This window comes from Sapajus apella, unplaced genomic scaffold (assembly GCF_009761245.1).
Source record: "Sapajus apella isolate SASKATOON/1434 unplaced genomic scaffold, GSC_monkey_1.0 scaffold53, whole genome shotgun sequence".
Taxonomy (NCBI): Eukaryota; Metazoa; Chordata; class Mammalia; order Primates; family Cebidae; genus Sapajus; species Sapajus apella.
Window position 1 is genome coordinate 1,037,185 of NW_022436993.1, and position 17,200 is coordinate 1,054,384.

The following is a 17,200-nucleotide window of genomic DNA, read 5'->3' on the forward strand; positions in this document are numbered from 1 at the left end:
GATAAAATGAAGTGCTTTAAAAGAGTAAAAACCAAACAGCATTCAAATACAAGGTATTTTTATAATGGAGAGAAGATACATTTATTTTACCCAATTTTGAAGAGGTCGAAGATTTCAAAAATCTTTAAATTGGGCTGAAACCCTTAGATGCTGTGTAGATAGAATTTCCTCTATCTAGTCATGAGAATAGATATTATAAGCCAAATGGTGTGATGTCTATTCTTCCTGCCTCATTTATTTTTTTTGTAGTTGTTTTCCCTTTTTTCAGATGAATGTCCTTATTTCCTCCCTTTTTCTAACACCCAGTACACACATTTACCCACAAATGCTTTTGCTTTTGTCTTAAAAGGGAGCTACAATTAAGAAGGATGAGCAGACTGGGGCGATCATTGTGGCCAGAATCATGAGAGGAGGAGCTGCAGATAGAAGTGGTGAGACTTTAAATGTTAATGGAATACAGACAAGTCACATATTTTGTGTGTAGCATTTCCAATAGATAACTAAGAGGATGATCATCTTTGGATCTAATACAGCAAAATAAGTAATATGATATTGTTCTCTGTGTTGAAATGTGAGAGCCTATTTAAATAAATGATAGATAAATATTACTCTCTGGTCTTCTTGTACACAAGCATCCAAAGCTATATTAAAACTTGTTTCTGTGCTTCTCAATTGAAAAGTACTGCTAAGAGCATGTAGCCTTTAAGATAAATAAACGTTGTTTTATAAGGATCAGATATCAGTGATGTGCACTTCTAGACAAAGACCAAGCTGCTGCTACCATTTCTTGTCCAGCATTACTATGTTGTGATCTTTGTGTCACTGCTGTGGAGAGGCATAGAGGCTGAAACCTGAGACATGTGAAGGTCTCCTTTCCAATCGTTAAGTGTATTAGCGCACCTGACAATGCTTTAGTTATGGAAACAACTGCAAATTACAGTTTCTGTTGTGGGTAACACTGCTAATTTACCAAATCTCCTATTTCTCAGGTCTTATTCACGTTGGTGATGAACTTAGGGAAGTGAATGGGATACCAGTTAAGGATAAAAGTCCTGAGGAAATAATACAGATTTTGGTAAGCTGTAAATTCCTTTTAAAGGTGCAATAAAAATAAAATTGAATCAGTATATTTCAGACTTTTAGACTTGGTTTGACATATACAGGATTTGGATTAAGCAGTGCACGGTTCGAACCCCAGCTCCATCACTTAATCCCTGTGTGTCCTTGGAAAATACCTTAATCTGTTCATCCCTCAGTGTTTTCATTTACAAAATGGGAATAAGAGGTAACTATCCATCTGGAGTGTTTTGAGGATTAAATGAGGTAGTATATATAAAGAGTTTTAGGGCTGAGTATAGTGGTTTATGCCTGTAATCCCAATCGCAGCACTTTGAGATCAGTGGTTCAAGACCAGCCTGGCCAACATGGTGAAACCTGTCTCTACTAAAGGAGCAACAACAACAAAAAATTAGCTGCACATGGTGGTGGGTGCCTGTAGTCCCAGCTATTTCAGACGTTGAGGCAGGAGAATTGCTTGAACCTGGGAGATGGAGGTTGCAGTGAGTTGAGATCAAGCCACTGCACTCCAGCCTGGGTCTCAAAAAAACAAACAAACAAAAAAAGCTTAGTGCCTGTCCTGAGTCTGACTTAACAGATGGCATCTACCCTGTGGTTGGTGATGCATTTATTTTTCTCCTCCTCCCATTGACACCACCATATTCTAGGCTGTGGATCATAGCAATACAAATTAGTCAAACTAATTTAGATGTTTTTTGAAATCTGATATTTGAATAAAATTATTTTAGGCCTTGGCAGTATTAATTCTAAGGTTCATTTGTGAGATAAAAGGAAGGGAAACTCTTTTATATATGAAAACGTACTGGAAACCTATAGCAACTAGAAGAGGTTTGAGTGTGTCTCAAAACAGATCTCTGTATAAATGAAAATTTAGTATATGGTTAAGGTGGTATTTTAAATCGGTGGGAAGACAGTGGAACCATTTCATAAATGGTATGAGGTTAATGACTCAGAAAACAATAAGGTCAATTTTTGTTTTACACAATACATAAAAATAAATTCCTGGCAAATTAAATACTTAAGTGCAAAATTATCACGAAAATTGCACAATAAAATGTAATATACAAGTTTTATAATTACAAGGTAGAAAAAGACTTTTTAACCTTGATATGAAAATCAAATAGAAAAATAACAGATGTGTCTACTCAAATTCAAAACTTTCTTTGCAGAAAAAAGGTGCCATAAAGAAACATAAAAGACAAATGAGATTGTAGGAAAAATATTTATATATATAATAAAAGGGTAATATTTCAGTATAGAGGGAGATGATAAAAATCAATAAGAAAAACATTTACAGAAAAATCAGGAGAGCATTTGGACAAATACTTTACAAAAGAAAACACAGATATCTGGAAAGCATCGGGTTACTTGAGGTTGGAAAGCTTGATGATGCTTAGAGTTGGTCAGGGTATAGGAAAATAGATATGTTTAATGATTTGGGGATGGAATAAATTATTAGTAGAACATTTTGAGATCTGAAACTATCAAAATTTTAAATGTGCATACCCTTTAATCAAGAAATTCAACTGTTGGAAATTAATCCTCAAGCAATAATTTGGTAAATGTGTATAAACAAAATATTTTAAAAACATTTGGAAACTACCAAGATAGTTGCATTGATCAGGTAATCATTCATCTATATGCTAGGTTATTGTGAGGCAATCACAATGAGAGATAGACCTATATGGCTTAGCAGTAATAATAATAACAATTGCTCACATAGATTGAGTTCTTTATAAATGACACTGTTATAAGGACCATAGATCCATTTAAAAAAAAAACAAATATAAAAACTAGAAAAATAAGAGGAGATTATAGAGAAGACTTTTGTTTTCTCTCTACCAATGCAATTCAGTATTACAGTATAAGAATACTTAATAAGATTTGTGAGTGCCTTTTATGATAAGCAATAGCAATGATATTGCTATTTCGAAATAAATCAACCCTTTATATTCTGTTATTCATGTATACAGAAACCCATTTTACTTAAGTTACTGTGTTGCACTAGAGCTGCCTTCTTAAGGGTTGCCAAAGCTGACTGCATGCACCATTTCCCAATTCAGCTTTCAGCAACTTCATGCTGGTGAATCGAAATTGGCTATAGTGAAAGTATTTCTACCATGGAAATTGACAGACAGTACATATCTTTCAAATGTGCCAAGTATTTAGTGCTTTTGTGGCGCATACAATTTGGCAGGAGTAACATATCTTAAGAAATAATTGCATAAATAATTAAATATGGCCACAGTAAATGCTAAAAAGAGAGAAACAGAAAATGACATGAGAGTATATTTAAAGAGAGATCTTGTCTGAGATAACAAAAGTTTGTGGGTGCTGGTACTTGCTTTAATGAAGTTAGACTAGATAATCATTTCGTCTTGCAATGAATCTCTCCATTTTACTCACCAGAATACAATAGATATAAATGTTCTTTATTGTTTTTTTCTGATAGGCATTGCCACTAATTGAATAATGTGTTTTATAACCACACTAGTGAACAATATAGGTGTTTTGTTCCCCAAAACATGGATGCTGACACTTAAATGTAACTGCCTGTACCATGCTGTACATTATTCCCTTTTTTTTTTTTTTTAAGAGAGCGTCTTGCTCTGTCGCCTAGACTGGAGTGCAGTTGTGCAATCACAGCTCACTGCAGCCTTGAACTCTTGGACTCAAGAGACCTTAGCCTCATCACCACACTCTGCTAATTTTTACTTTTTTTTGGTAGAGATTGGGGTTTTGCCGTATTTCCTGGAATAGTCTCGAACTCCTGTACTCAGGTGATCCTGCCACCTTGGTCTCCCAAAGTGCTGGGATTACAGGCATGAGCCACTGCACTCAGCCCTTTATACATGATCTATTCTAGTCATTTAATTCCGTGTTTATTTAAGGTGCTGTGCATATTTTGTGTGTTTCTATTTTGAGGAAACTTGGATGAGAATCTATTTAGTGACAGTTTGAAAGTACACAGGAAGTAAAAGTGGATTTAGGAGTTAATGTTTTTTAACTTACTCTACAAACTTCAGAGCTTTCTTTCTCACATTACAGGAATTTCTACAAAAACGGTTTCCTCCGTTTAGTCTATCTAAGAGTAGAAACCTCAAGCTTGTAAATTTTCAGATGCATTTCAGTTTCTACCTATTTTACCTTATTTTTCCTTGGCTCTGGTTTTCTTATAACTCTTTCTTTCATCTGATACCAGGCTCAGTCTCAGGGAGCAATTACGTTTAAGATTATACCCGGCATCAAAGAGGAGACGCCATCAAAAGAAGGCAAGGTAATCATTGCTTAAAAACATTTTTTGGGTGTGTGTGTGGGAGGGAAGTCGTGTTTTTCCATTAAACACATATCCACTTTGTCACAACGCATTTCTTTTAATATTCTAGTTTTAAAATTATTATGTTTTGAATCAGAGTTAGGGGAGAATATAGGGCATTTCTTGTATATTTTTTATCTTTATTCATCTTCAGTGAAACTTTTCTTCCAGATGTTTATCAAAGCCCTCTTTGACTATAATCCTAATGAGGATAAGGCAATTCCATGTAAGGAAGCTGGGCTTTCTTTCAAAAAGGGAGATATTCTTCAGATTATGAGCCAAGATGATGCAACTTGGTGGCAAGCAAAACACGAAGGTGATGCCAATCCCAGGGCAGGCTTGATCCCCTCAAAGCATTTCCAGGAAAGGTGAGCTACTGGTACATAATAATGGCTTTTCTCCAGCTGACCTTTTGTTCTCTGCAAAATATCATTCTAGCATTGATATGATAAAATATGCTATAAAACCTTGCCTTAGAATTTTTTATCCCTTGGGTTTGGATTTCTGTTTTGTCTAACTAAGTATGATGAATGACCAAAAATAATATGACAGTACCGGGTCATATTAGATTTTTTGTTATGAAGCAAATGGAAAATAGCACATTAATATCTTGAAACCATGTTGATGTGAAAGGTGGAAAAAAAAAAGACCATTGGTTTTGGAGGGAGGGAAGATAATTTACAAAAATGTGAAAGTGGACGATTTGTTTCTTAATTTGAATAGATTGCATTACATTCATTTTTTATCTAACCTTTAGTTTTTTTCTTAAAACTAAATATTTTGAAGTTGTATTCACCTTGGACCTGTGCTGAAAATTGATGGGCATGTTGACTTCTTTCTCCCAGGAGACTGGCTCTGAGACGACCAGAAATATTGGTTCAGCCCCTTAAAGTTTCCAACAGGAAGTCATGTAAGTTTGTTAATAAGAATATAGAGTAACCAAACCCTGCTGTTTCTTTTTTACTATTAAAGCAGGTGCTCGTGGCAGAACAAAGGTTCCTATATTACCCTAGCAATAACTTTGGGATCATCATTTCTCAGGAATAAACAAATAGATTCATATTTGGAATATTAATGTGAATCTTTTGAAGAAAAGGGTGGTTGAGGTTGTTAATAATAAATCCATGACTCACTCTTTAAGAAAGTAACTGCTATTACTCCTCTCTTTGACTTCCAAATGTAGGTATTTTATTAAATGTCACCTAAAATGCAGCTCTTTTATTTTTTCAGACAGGAGGTTTGGGTTAGGTATTCCTTGGTAAATATTAGGGAGAAACAAAATCTACCATTTTCTTTGGCACAAAAGCAACTATGCTCAAGACCAATTGTTCTTAATTCCTGTCTCATCCCCAGATCATTCCGACCTGTAGCCTATCCATTTGGAGTTATCACTGGACTAGATTTAAAACAATGAGAGAAAGACGAAGGATGGCCACTCTATGACTACTGAAAAACATAGTGTGGATTTAAGCACTTTTTTTCTTCTTTCAACCTAACCTTCTGTCAGCTTTTCTTTACTTCCCACCACCCACCTCCTCAAGTCTCCATCCCATAAATTTCCTATTTCACCTCCTCTAGATATTTCATGGTTCTAGGTATTTTAAGAGGAAAAAACGAGCCCTTTGTTTTCAGCATAGAAGTTGTACATTAAACAGTGAAATGACCAAGTAAATGGCCCTGGAATTTTACACCAACATCTGTTTTTAGTATCGTTGCATTTTTCACATCTCCTGTGATTTCTGTCAGTTTGCAGAAGCGTATAGCCCAGGAATCGCATTAGAAGGGAGCCAAACTGTAGTTGAGTATAAATCTCACAAGCAGGCAAATGCTTAAAGTGGAGCACTGATTCAAAAGCCTGCTTGTTCTTGCTACATTAAACCTGGGCACAAGGGAAAAAACCCTTGTCACAGAATGCTGCACATCTTCTGACATCAGAAAGCTTAAAGCTTTCGTGAGAACATCGCGTTGTTCGTAAGCATGGTGACTTTTCAGAACATGGCGTTGTTCGTAAGCGTGGTGACTTTTCACTAGCCAACTTACCAACAGAAAGGAGTTTTGACGTATCCACCTGACTTGCTTTTAAAGGGATTTTTAAATAGGGGGCTTACACATTTCTAATATATTTGGAATATGTGGGATAAGATATGTATAACTTAAAGATGAAATAAATATACTTGAATCTGGATCATCTCTGAGTCCTAGGCAACTTAGAAATTTACTGTTTAATATTATTATGAATTTACATTGATTCAAAAGTTTTGATAAGTGTATATGTGTTTCTTTAAAAGAACTATACAAAAGGGATACATTGCTTTTTAATAGCTCTTCCAAACTGGTTTCTCTATAGCATATGAAGGTGAGGGGTGTGTGTGTGTGTGTGTGTGTGTGTGTGTGTGTGTGTCTGTGTCTGTGTGTGTGTGTATGTAGAAGTATTAATTGTAACAGAGTCATTTTGTCTGTTGATTTGTATAATTTCTTTTTTATGTTAATATTGCATCTGATAAATGTTTATTCTAGCATTTATCTTTACTGAAGTGTCCTCATTTGACTAATTTGGTTTTTTGCCGTTTCTGCCTCTTGAATTCCATTCAGAAATGTTTCCTGGTCCTCCTCTCTTTCTTTCTTCTCTCTCTATCTTTTTTATTAAACTAGCTTTTGATTCAAACTGAGACGCATTATTTGTTTTTATATATGTTATTTATTTTCAAATAAATCTGGTCAAAATTATCCTTATTAAAGCATAAGCATCTAACAAACATGGCCTTGTTCAGAGGGACAATATATTTCTGTGACAATTAAATTAAGAATTGAAATTCTACTTGAAATTTTCTTGAATATTGTCTCATATAAAGTTAAAAATTATGCATAAATCATTGTATTGATTCTGAACATTTTAAATGTCATTTAAAAGCACTTTAGCCTATGTTTTGATGATGATTCTTTACATAACTAAAACTTGTAAAGGCCATCTGATTCACTACTTCCTGGATTTCAGTATTTGGTACTTAGGGTTTTAGAATACTTACATTAAATGGAAACTTTCATTATCATGCCCTTTGCTGAATTATAGGAAAATGCTATGAAGAAAAATGGCAAATTGGCATAAAATCTTTTGTTTTTATGATTTTGAATATTAATAGAATAGGGTTTTCTAAAAAGTTTCTGATTTAATATAAAATTTTTAAAGGAAGAATAATTCTAACACGTAGAAGTTTATAAATTTATTTTTAAAATACAATGATAAAAACTTTCTCCACTAGTTTTTACAAGTGTACTTAAAACCTAGGATGAAATTGTAAATATCAGATTTGAATTAATGAATCTAGTCATGTAATAACATTTACCAAATTAGCCAGTTAACTTTTTTCACAAAGTGATTGCTTGTATTACTCTTTTTCTTATTCTCTATTTTGCTCTTTATTTTATTTGTAGTGTATCACCATGACTTAAGTTTGCATGGAGGAAAAGTTCATGGAAGATGGCTCTGGAACTATAGGGTTTCAGTTAATATCAACATAGAAGTAAACAAGAAAGGGCACATCCCAATCTTATTATCTTTGCATATTTGTATTTGTGCTACAGCTCTAGTTCTTGGCTCCAAGGTAAGTAAAATCAGGAGCCATGATAATAACAAGCGCTGTAGGCTTTAAAACTAACCTCCTTATGCAAAATTCATAAGTGTAAGTCAGATTCATTTTTGATGCTTGGTTATTTCTTCCTCTTAAGAATCTTGGTGTATCTAATATCAACCCAGAAGAATAAAAAAGTCTTTCAAACCAAAAAAAAAAAAAAAAAAAGATTACCTCTTAAAATAAAAAATTCCTGAAAACTAAAACATGAACTCTTAAACCTAAAATCTTTCTAAGTCTTAGTAGCTGGGTATAAGGACTTGGGTCCTCCTCTTTCTCCTCCTCCTATTTTTTGGAAGAATTGCTTATCCAACAAAGATATTGGTAATGGAAATTTGTTTCCCCACTCTCCATCATCTAATGATAGGTTCCCACATAATGGATTTGTATTAGTAATGCAGACCTTGAAGTCTGATAGATTTTCTTTTAGATGACTAGCTTTTAGATTATTACATAAAAGATGTAGCTTAAGTGTTCTGGAAATGAGTAAAACTGAATCTTATGTCCCAGATAGCATGTAGGAGTAGTTTTGCTTGACAGAAACTTGGCAGCTTGCATTTCTTGTGTCAATATAATTTAAAGTACTCTAATTTTCTTTCTAAAGCTTCTTTTTATAGTTTGGTTACATATATTACCTATCCGTTAAGAAAGAAATATGAATTTTTTTGAGGTATTGTTTGTTTCTTTTCTATTGAAATCTAACTATGAGTTAAGAATTGTCTTCCTAATGACATAAAATTAATTTAACTTTAACTTCAATAGGATGTAATTTATGTTAAATATTTAAATCCAGTGTATATCGTCTTCAGAAAGGAGCAAGAAAAAGCTCTTATCCATGTAATATATTTTACAACAGAATATTCAAGCATAATTTTTATAGTGTTGTTTCCTTTTGTAGTTATCAAAGCATAAGAACCTAAAAGTGTCTAATATTGCTGACTGAACTGCCTTAATTCAAAATTTTTGTTTTATAAAATAACTCTTAAAGAATTTTTGTAGTCAGATAGAAATGTATAATTTTTCAACCATTTAAAGATTAGAAAGCAAAACACAAAATATTTTGTTGTAGAATTTGTTTTAACCGGTTATGATTGTTATTATGCAGGTAAAAAGAATTTGTTTTTTTTTGTTTTTTGTTTTTTTGAGACAGAATCTTGCTCTGTCACCCAGGCTGTAGTGCAGTGGCACAATCTTGGCTCACTGCAACCTCTGCCTCCTGGATTCAAGCAATTCTCCTGCCTCAGCCTCCGGAGTAGCTAGGAATACAGGCGTCCACCACCATGACTGGCTAATTTTTGTATTTTTAGTAGAGACAGGCTTTCACCATGTTAGGCTGGTCTCAAACTCCTGACCTCGTGATCCACCTGCCTCAGCCTCCCAAAGTGCTGGAATTACAGGCATGAGCCATCACATCTGGCCAAAAGAAAATATTTAACTGAAGCCAACGGGTATCCATTTAAGCAAGGTGTAACCTAGTTTATTTGAAGACAAGCATTTGTCAGTTGATAATCACAATAGGCAACAAATGAATTTAAATACTGAGTAAAAAAACTAATTTACTGCACATGGTACCAATAGTTTGGAAGGTCCAACAGTTAAAAATAATATATCACAGGACGCTACAAGTCATTGTAATAAAGCTCTTCAAGTTGAATAAGCTCCTTCTTCCTGGATTCTTAAGTAATTTTATTTGTCGCTTTCACACATAAAGTTAATTCAAAAACAAATACGTTGCTTATGCCGTTACATGAAATTTGTATGTCTAAAACATTGTCAAATATTTTCTTAATATTGGTGGGGTCTTGTATAAACAGAAACACATGGGATTTTAAAAAATACCTAATGTATTTTTTCCCTAATACTAATACTATTTGGAAGATGCCAGAGTTCAGAGTTTGTGTGGAAAGAGGTGTAGATGGACTAAGTTGTAAATTTCACATCCAGTCACTTACATCACTAGGTGCTTGAGGTTCAGAGCTTCTCATTGTTACTGCTCATGCTTAATCTCAGTGAACTGTGTTCTCCTGGTATGCCTGAAGATGTTGCTTCTGAAACACTCTCAGGGTAGATACTTCTAGTCCTCCCATAGGAAGGGTTCTCAGCCCTATTGTCTCTTGTATTTTGTCCTGGAGACCCAATGCCATGCAGGTTAGAAAGCGTTGGTTAACTCTTAGGGGTCTGATCTGTGGTTGTGGATTATTGTAGACTTTTAGGAGGGATTGCAGTAGAGGGTGAGACATTTAGGAAAGTGGTTTTTAGTATGGTAATTTGCCCATGTGAATAATAGTACACTAGTATAGACACAGTTTCTCCACTTGTCAAAGAGTATCACACATGTGCCTTGCAGAGTGACATCCAGTGGAATGGGACATTTACTACTGTCCACTGTGCAGTGCCCACCACTTGCTTTTCCCAACAACCTTTCTATTCCATTCTCTGAAGACAGTATGTTTATCTCTCTCTTAAAAAAAAGTTTTTCTTTTTTGAGACAGGCTCTCACCCTGTCATCCAGGCTTGAGTGCAGTGGCACCATCATAGCTGACTGCAGCTTCGAAGTCCTGGACTCAAGCAATCATCTTGTCTCAGCCTCCTGAATGGCTGGGACTGCAGATGTGCACCACCTCACCCAGCTAATTTTTAAAATTTTCTCTAGAGATGGAATCTCGCTATGTGGCTTAGGCTGATTGCAAACTCCTAGCTTCAAGTGATCCTCCTGCCCTGGCCTCCCAGAGTTCTGGGATTATAGACATGAGCCACTGTGCTCAGCTACATTCATCTTTGTGAGACCTTCTTGGCCTCCCCTTTGTGATTTTCTGACTTTCCTCTCCTGCTCTAATGTGCTTGAAGATAGCAGATGGTGGACTCTTGATAACACTGGGGAGAGGAGCTGGCCCTCCCCAGCTACTCCTAGTGGGAGACTCTCCCTTTGGATATTGAAGCTTTGGGGAGGGATGGGCTGGTGGGGTAGTGGGAGGTCATGCTAAGTTGATAGGAAACTTGGAAGAAACATCATGTCCCTCGACCTCTCTCCTGCCCATTTCTAGGGAGAGACTTGAGTAATCAAAACATGGTTTTTCCATGATTAGCATAGCATTGAATTAAAAACTCAAGACTCGAGCCAGATGGCATAGATCCAAATCCTAATTTTAACATGTACAAGTGGTATATATATTTTTTTTCTTTCTGATTTGTTCTTGAGCTCTCCCTAGGGAGTGGCTATATACTCTAGCTCTGCCCTGATGCTGGGGAGGTGGTCGTTGCTATCTGCAGTGGTGCCTTCCATGGGATACTTCTTTCTCCTGGTGGAAGGCCTAATGCCTAAGTGTCCACTTGTGACCAGATATCCCCTCTCACAGGGACTTGATTATATTGACAGACATCTTGGGGCTCTTGTCTGACCTGTGTCACTCACTCTCTAGGAATGTCCTGACCAGGAAAAACCTAGATTCAGGCGTGTCCAGCAGGTGAGACACAGAGGAGGCAACATGAAATAGCAGGAGCGCGTGAAATAGCAGAGGCAGTGTATTGCTTACAGATCCTGGACAGGAGGGCAGCATGCCTCACAGGGCCAACAGGAAGAGGGGAGCTGCCTGGGATACAGATTCAACCAGTGTGTGGGGAGCAAGAGAGATGAGGGGGCCAAAACCTTCACTGGGGTCCAGGGCATTACCCAAGCAAGTTTTCCTTCTGGGAGTTCTAATTAGTGGGTGTAAAGAAAGCAGGCATGAGTTCCGTGGAGTTATGCTGTGACTGCGAGGTGGTCACTGCAGCATATCTGCATGGTCCACGTGGGGTGTAGAGTCAAATAGGCTGTATTTTTATGTCCTATAGCAAAGTGGTCACCAGCAGGCAGTCGTATGAAGCAGATTTCTGGATGGGCTGCCTTGAAGAACTGGAAGGAGGCAGAGAGCTGAAGCTATGTCAAAGGTGACTAAGCCCTGTTTCTGATATGAGAAAGTTAAGCCTAGATTCACAATGGATGTCAAAGCAACATAAAATTATGAGAATTCACTATAGGGTTCTTTCCTATCTGAAAAAATGGGGATGATAGTGCTGACCTCATAGATTGTTTGGGAATTAAATAATTTTGTGCATTTAGTGTACATAGAACAGTGCTTTCTATATAGTAATAATCACACAACTGTCCCAACGCTCTTCTGAGATCAACCTTTTCTATAATTTTTCCTCTTTGTTCAAACTTGCTAAGTCTAAGATATTCCGTTCCTTTCCTTTTCTTACTGGATGTTTACTAAGCATGATACTTGCTACTGAATATATGTGTGGGATTGTATCAGTAATATAAAAAATATTCTCTTCCTACTTAAAAATTTTACAGAGAAACATTCTTTTGCAAATTCATATGGCATATTCATGACATTTTATTAGAATATTACATATATACTATATGTAATATAAATTACAGATTTCTTTGTAAATTGGCATTGGTGTTTTAATTTTTTGTTGGTTTTTGTGATACGGCTTTTATCATTTGACTTCCATGGCGCTAAGTCTTTAATTGAGGGTGCAGTATTCAATCTATCCTATTGGTTCTATCAAAAAATAGACTCTATGCTTAACAACCCACTTTATGATGGAGTATATGAGATTTCAAAATGATCCATCCAATGTCCATCATGCCTAGCTGTTTGCATAAACCACATCACATAGTTTATTCTTTGTTTTCTAACAATTTGTTTTAGATCCACATGACAGGTAGAGCTACTAAGACATGAGCATAAATAAAGTCACAACTTGGTGATTCAAAACACGAGCCTGAATAATAATTATTTGCTTGTGATATTTGCTAATACTGGTCAAACCAAGTCAACATAGTTTAAGGATCCATAGGTATTTGGAAAATAAAAATACCATGGTATACACTTTTCTGGAAGTGTTTTCTTTGGCCACTATTCTGTAGCTTGGATGGACAAGGGAGAGGAGAACTGTTCTGATCACTCCTGTTTCCTCTGAGGCCATGTAGTGAAATGCGTTTTACCTTGACTCATAGTTCGATTCGCCTCCGCAATATTGCCAGTACTTTTCCACCCTTAACTTACAGCGAGTCTTTGAAGCCCTATTTAACTTTTAAATTGCTATCCTATTAGTAATTTAGGAACTGTTTAGGATTACTTTCTAAAATGCCTTTCATCGGATAATATAGACAGAAAGAAAAGAAATGATTCTGCATAACTCATTTGATATGTGTAATTACATTGATAATTGTCAGGTTATTGTTAAATGTACAGGATATTTAGATATGTTAAGGACAAAATTTGTTGTTTCTAAAATCCTTTCTTCTTTCCACTATTTTTGTCAAGAAATTTCTTTTAAGTATTGAACAGATTGATTTACAAAAAAAAAAAAAACCGTTCTATGAAAATAAATATCCCCTTATTAAAGATAGTATTTTGAAAAAAATGCTAAAGATTTATGTTCTGGTTATTTTTCCCATTTGGTTATTTAATAAGCTATGTAAGGACTATGTTTTGACAACTCAAGTGTATGCATTCTTTTTAAAACAAACCTGCAGTGCAGCCTAAAATGTAGTTTTACATAAATTCTGTTTATTTGTTGACTGATAATTTTGAAACATTTAAAATACATTTGTTTTTTCTTTTGGCTTTTCTAAGATGAGGAAACAGTTGAGTGTGGTAGGTGGATTTTTTTTTCCCTTGGGTGCAACATCTTCCTATTTTAATTGTATTTTCTGCACATGTAATCATTTCCTTTCTCATTTTCTTTGTGCTTCTCAGAGGAAATTAAAGGTACATGTATAAGTTACCCTGCATAGTCTAGTAGTTCTATTTAGTGCGCATATATGTGGGATTAAATGGAATATAGCAAGCAACTTATAAAAATACCCTGTTGTACCTCTAAACTTCCATCTTGACATTACAATACCAAAAATTGTGGTTAGACTTTGTTTTAAAGAGAGATATATGGTTTTTTTTCTTTATGCAGCAGAAATATAGAATGTAATCTGAAATAGTACATTATATTTTTCTTCTGTCAGTAGTCTCAAATATGAATGAAATAAACAGTATTCAAATACATTGACAGACTTATTTTGACTTAGGGTCTAGGGGCATCTTCTCAATTATTTGAATTTTGTGCAGTCTATGCTGCTAGTTCTAGAAAAAAGAGGCCTAAAATAATAAGTACCCAACTACTTAAATAAAGTTTTTAAGATACTTACAGCCCAGTATTTATTTAACTTCAAAATACTAGCACATTGCTTACTTTACAAATGTTTTTATCAGTTTTTTTTTTTATAAAAGCAATATCATTCCCATGTTACTTCCCAACTTGAAATCTCTACTTATCAATAGGAAGGACATATTTTCATCTTTACTTTTCTGTCTAATCCAATGAGCCAAAATAAGTGCTGTATTTTTACCCATTATCAAAAAGTCTGATTTACACAAATAAATTTACTTTGGGATCAGGTGGCATCATTTTCTTAACTTTGAAAACATAGGCTGGGCGTGGTGGCTCATGCCTGTAATCCCAGCACTTTGGGAGGCTGAGACAGGTGGATCACCTGAGGTCAGGAGTTTGAGACCAGCCGGCCAACATGGCGAAACCCTGCCTCTATTAAAAGTACAAAAATTAGCTGGGTGTGGTGGTGTGTGCCTGTAATCCCAGCTACTCAGGAAGCTGAATCAGGAGAATCACTTGAACTCTGGAGGTGGAGGTTGCAGTGAGCCGAGATCGTGCCATTGTAATCCAGCCTGGGTGACAAGAGCAAAACTCCACCTCAAAAAATATTTATATATATATATCAGAGAAGTCGTGTATAATTTTTCTTGGAACTGTATCAGAACCATCGAAGAAAGTTGGGGGAATTAAAAAACAACAACAACAAAAAAAAACCGTGCATGATATTTCAAAATATCACTTTAAACTTAAATATAAAACACACTGTTTTATGTTTAAGAGTGGCATTGCGAGGGCTGTTCTATGCTGTGCTTTACCTAATTGTTTTAAGTGGTTTATTTTTTGCATCTGCGGCTGGCCGTCTAACTGTTCTGCTTTATTTCTTGGCTTTTGTTCTGTATGCTTTTGCACTCCATCCAGAAGATGCTGACTATGCTGGTAACAACAGTGGAACCTATATAGGTGAGCACTTGGCCATGGAAGAGGATCTCTTTCTTTCTGTTGCTTTTCTTGAAGTCATTACCTTGTTTTATCTGAAATGAGCGCATTTGCACTCGCATGCTCTGAGGTTCGGTGGGGGTGGCATGTACCTTCACGTTACACAGGCTCAATGGGCTGGACACAAAGGGTTTCCTAGTGTGCTTTGGTTATTATATTCCAGAAATGTTCCAGATGCCCCATCTTTATATTATCTAATGTATATTTTTATATAAAGTAAAAATAATTGTATAGTTTCTGATAGAGAATGAGAAAGCATCCTATTGGCACTAAGCAGTTTTATGCAATTAATGGCATCTGGACTTTTCTAATTGCCTGGTTAATTGTGAATTATTCAATACTTGTAAATAACCTTTTTTTTTCCCAACAACTTTCTGCTTATTTTTTGTTGTCATTGTTACCGTTTTGGAGTTGGAGTCTCACTCTGTCGCCCAGGCTGGAGTGCAGTGGCACAGTCTCAGCTCACTGCAACCTCTGCCTCCTGGGTTCAAGCGATTCTCCTGCCTCAGCCTCCTGAGTAGCTGGGATTACAGGCATCCACCACCATGCCTGGATCATTTTTGTACTTTTAGTAGAGATGGGGTTTTGCCATGTTGGCCAGGCTGGGTTCAAACTCTTGACCTCAAGCAATCTGCCCACCTTGGCCTCCCAAAATGCTGGGATTACAGGCATGTACCACCATTCTCAGCCATTTTTTGTGTATGTTTTCTTATGACATTATTCCCACAGTCCCTCCTAAGCAAACATTGACTGAGCAGCCCCAAATATAATGAAGCCTTATGACCAACTTTCTACTCTGTATTGACAGAAAAAATTTCTAGTTTGGAGATGCCAAGGGTTGTTATATGCAAAAATATCTAGAAATTGCTCAAGGCATTAAAATGATCTTCCCCAGTGTTTTACTTTCAAACTTTCCCACTCTTGCCACATACAAGCATTATGATAAACTCTCTGCTTTTAGTAGTGAGAGCGAATGAATGGTATAGAAACAAACTTTTATTTTATTATTATTTTTTGGGATAGGGTCTGGCTCTGTCACCCAGTATGGAGTGCAGTGGCACGATCTCGGCTGTCTGCAACCTCCGCCTCCCAGGCACAAACCATCTTTCCACCTCAGCCTCCCAAGTAGCTGGGACTACAGGCCTGCATCACCATGTCTGGCTAATTTTTTTGTATTTTTAGTAGAGATGAGGTTTCACCATGTTGCCCAGGCTGGTCTCAAACTCCTGAGCTCTAACGATTCACCTGCCTTAGTCTCCCAAAGTACTGGGATTATAGACATGAGCTACCATGCCCAGCCAGAAACACATTTAGAGATCAGCGGCTTCAGCTCTCTTATTTTAAGATTAATAATTATGTATGATGATAATATTTCCTGGTTATTGAAGAAATGCACCAGAAACGGTATTTGATATTTACTGTGTATTATCTCTAATACTGTGAGGTTAGTGATATTGCATTTATTTTAAGAAAAGGAAACAAAGGGCTAGAAAGTTTACAGTATTTACCTGAGGGCTCAAAGATGGTAAATGGAGCATCCTGAAGTTACATCGCCATCTGCCGAGACAGAATATTTGTACTGTATCTTTTATAATTGCTGCCCTTTGATTTTTCATTTTACAAAACAAACTAGAAAACCCTTTGCAGACATATGGAGTATTTCAGTTTCTAGGCTAGAGAAAATCTACTTAAGTAAGAATTGGATGATGAGAGAGATTTTATTAAAATTATAGTAATTCTTTACTCATTTCAGAATAATACAGTGTACCGGATACCCTGTACATCCATTAACACCTCTCTGTCCATTACCGAAAACTGTAATGGCTTAAAACAGAAGCATTTATTCTCATGATGCTGTGGTCAGCAATGTGGTTCTTCTGGCCTGGGTCAGCTTGGTGGATCTGTTTAGTCTGGGGTCTTGGCTGGGGTCTGGTTGGTTTGGGGCTGCTCAGGCAGGTGAACTTGTTTGTATTTCATGGAGTCTTTCACATTCTGCAAAGCTAGCCCATGCAGTGGTCTCAGA

The 17,200-nt window shown here is 36.1% G+C and overlaps 1 protein-coding gene across 4 annotated transcripts in view; it reads left to right on the forward strand.

Moving 5' to 3' along the window:
- The window catches only part of MPP7 (membrane palmitoylated protein 7), a 245,382-nt gene that overhangs the window by 179,798 nt on the left and 48,384 nt on the right, over positions 1-17,200 (forward strand). For 2 of the 4 annotated variants that reach the window (XM_032243788.1, XM_032243787.1), the window contains 5 exons: positions 350-431; positions 990-1,075; positions 4,280-4,354; positions 4,565-4,761; positions 5,239-5,303. In XM_032243788.1, the coding sequence (XP_032099679.1) occupies positions 350-431; positions 990-1,075; positions 4,280-4,354; positions 4,565-4,761; positions 5,239-5,303 (505 nt within the window). Of the gene's footprint in view, positions 1-349; positions 432-989; positions 1,076-4,279; positions 4,355-4,564; positions 4,762-5,238; positions 5,304-13,652; positions 13,674-13,775; positions 13,788-15,099; positions 15,142-17,200 lie in introns of all 4 variants that reach the window. The other 2 variants (XM_032243784.1, XM_032243785.1) reach the window with 2 other exon arrangements.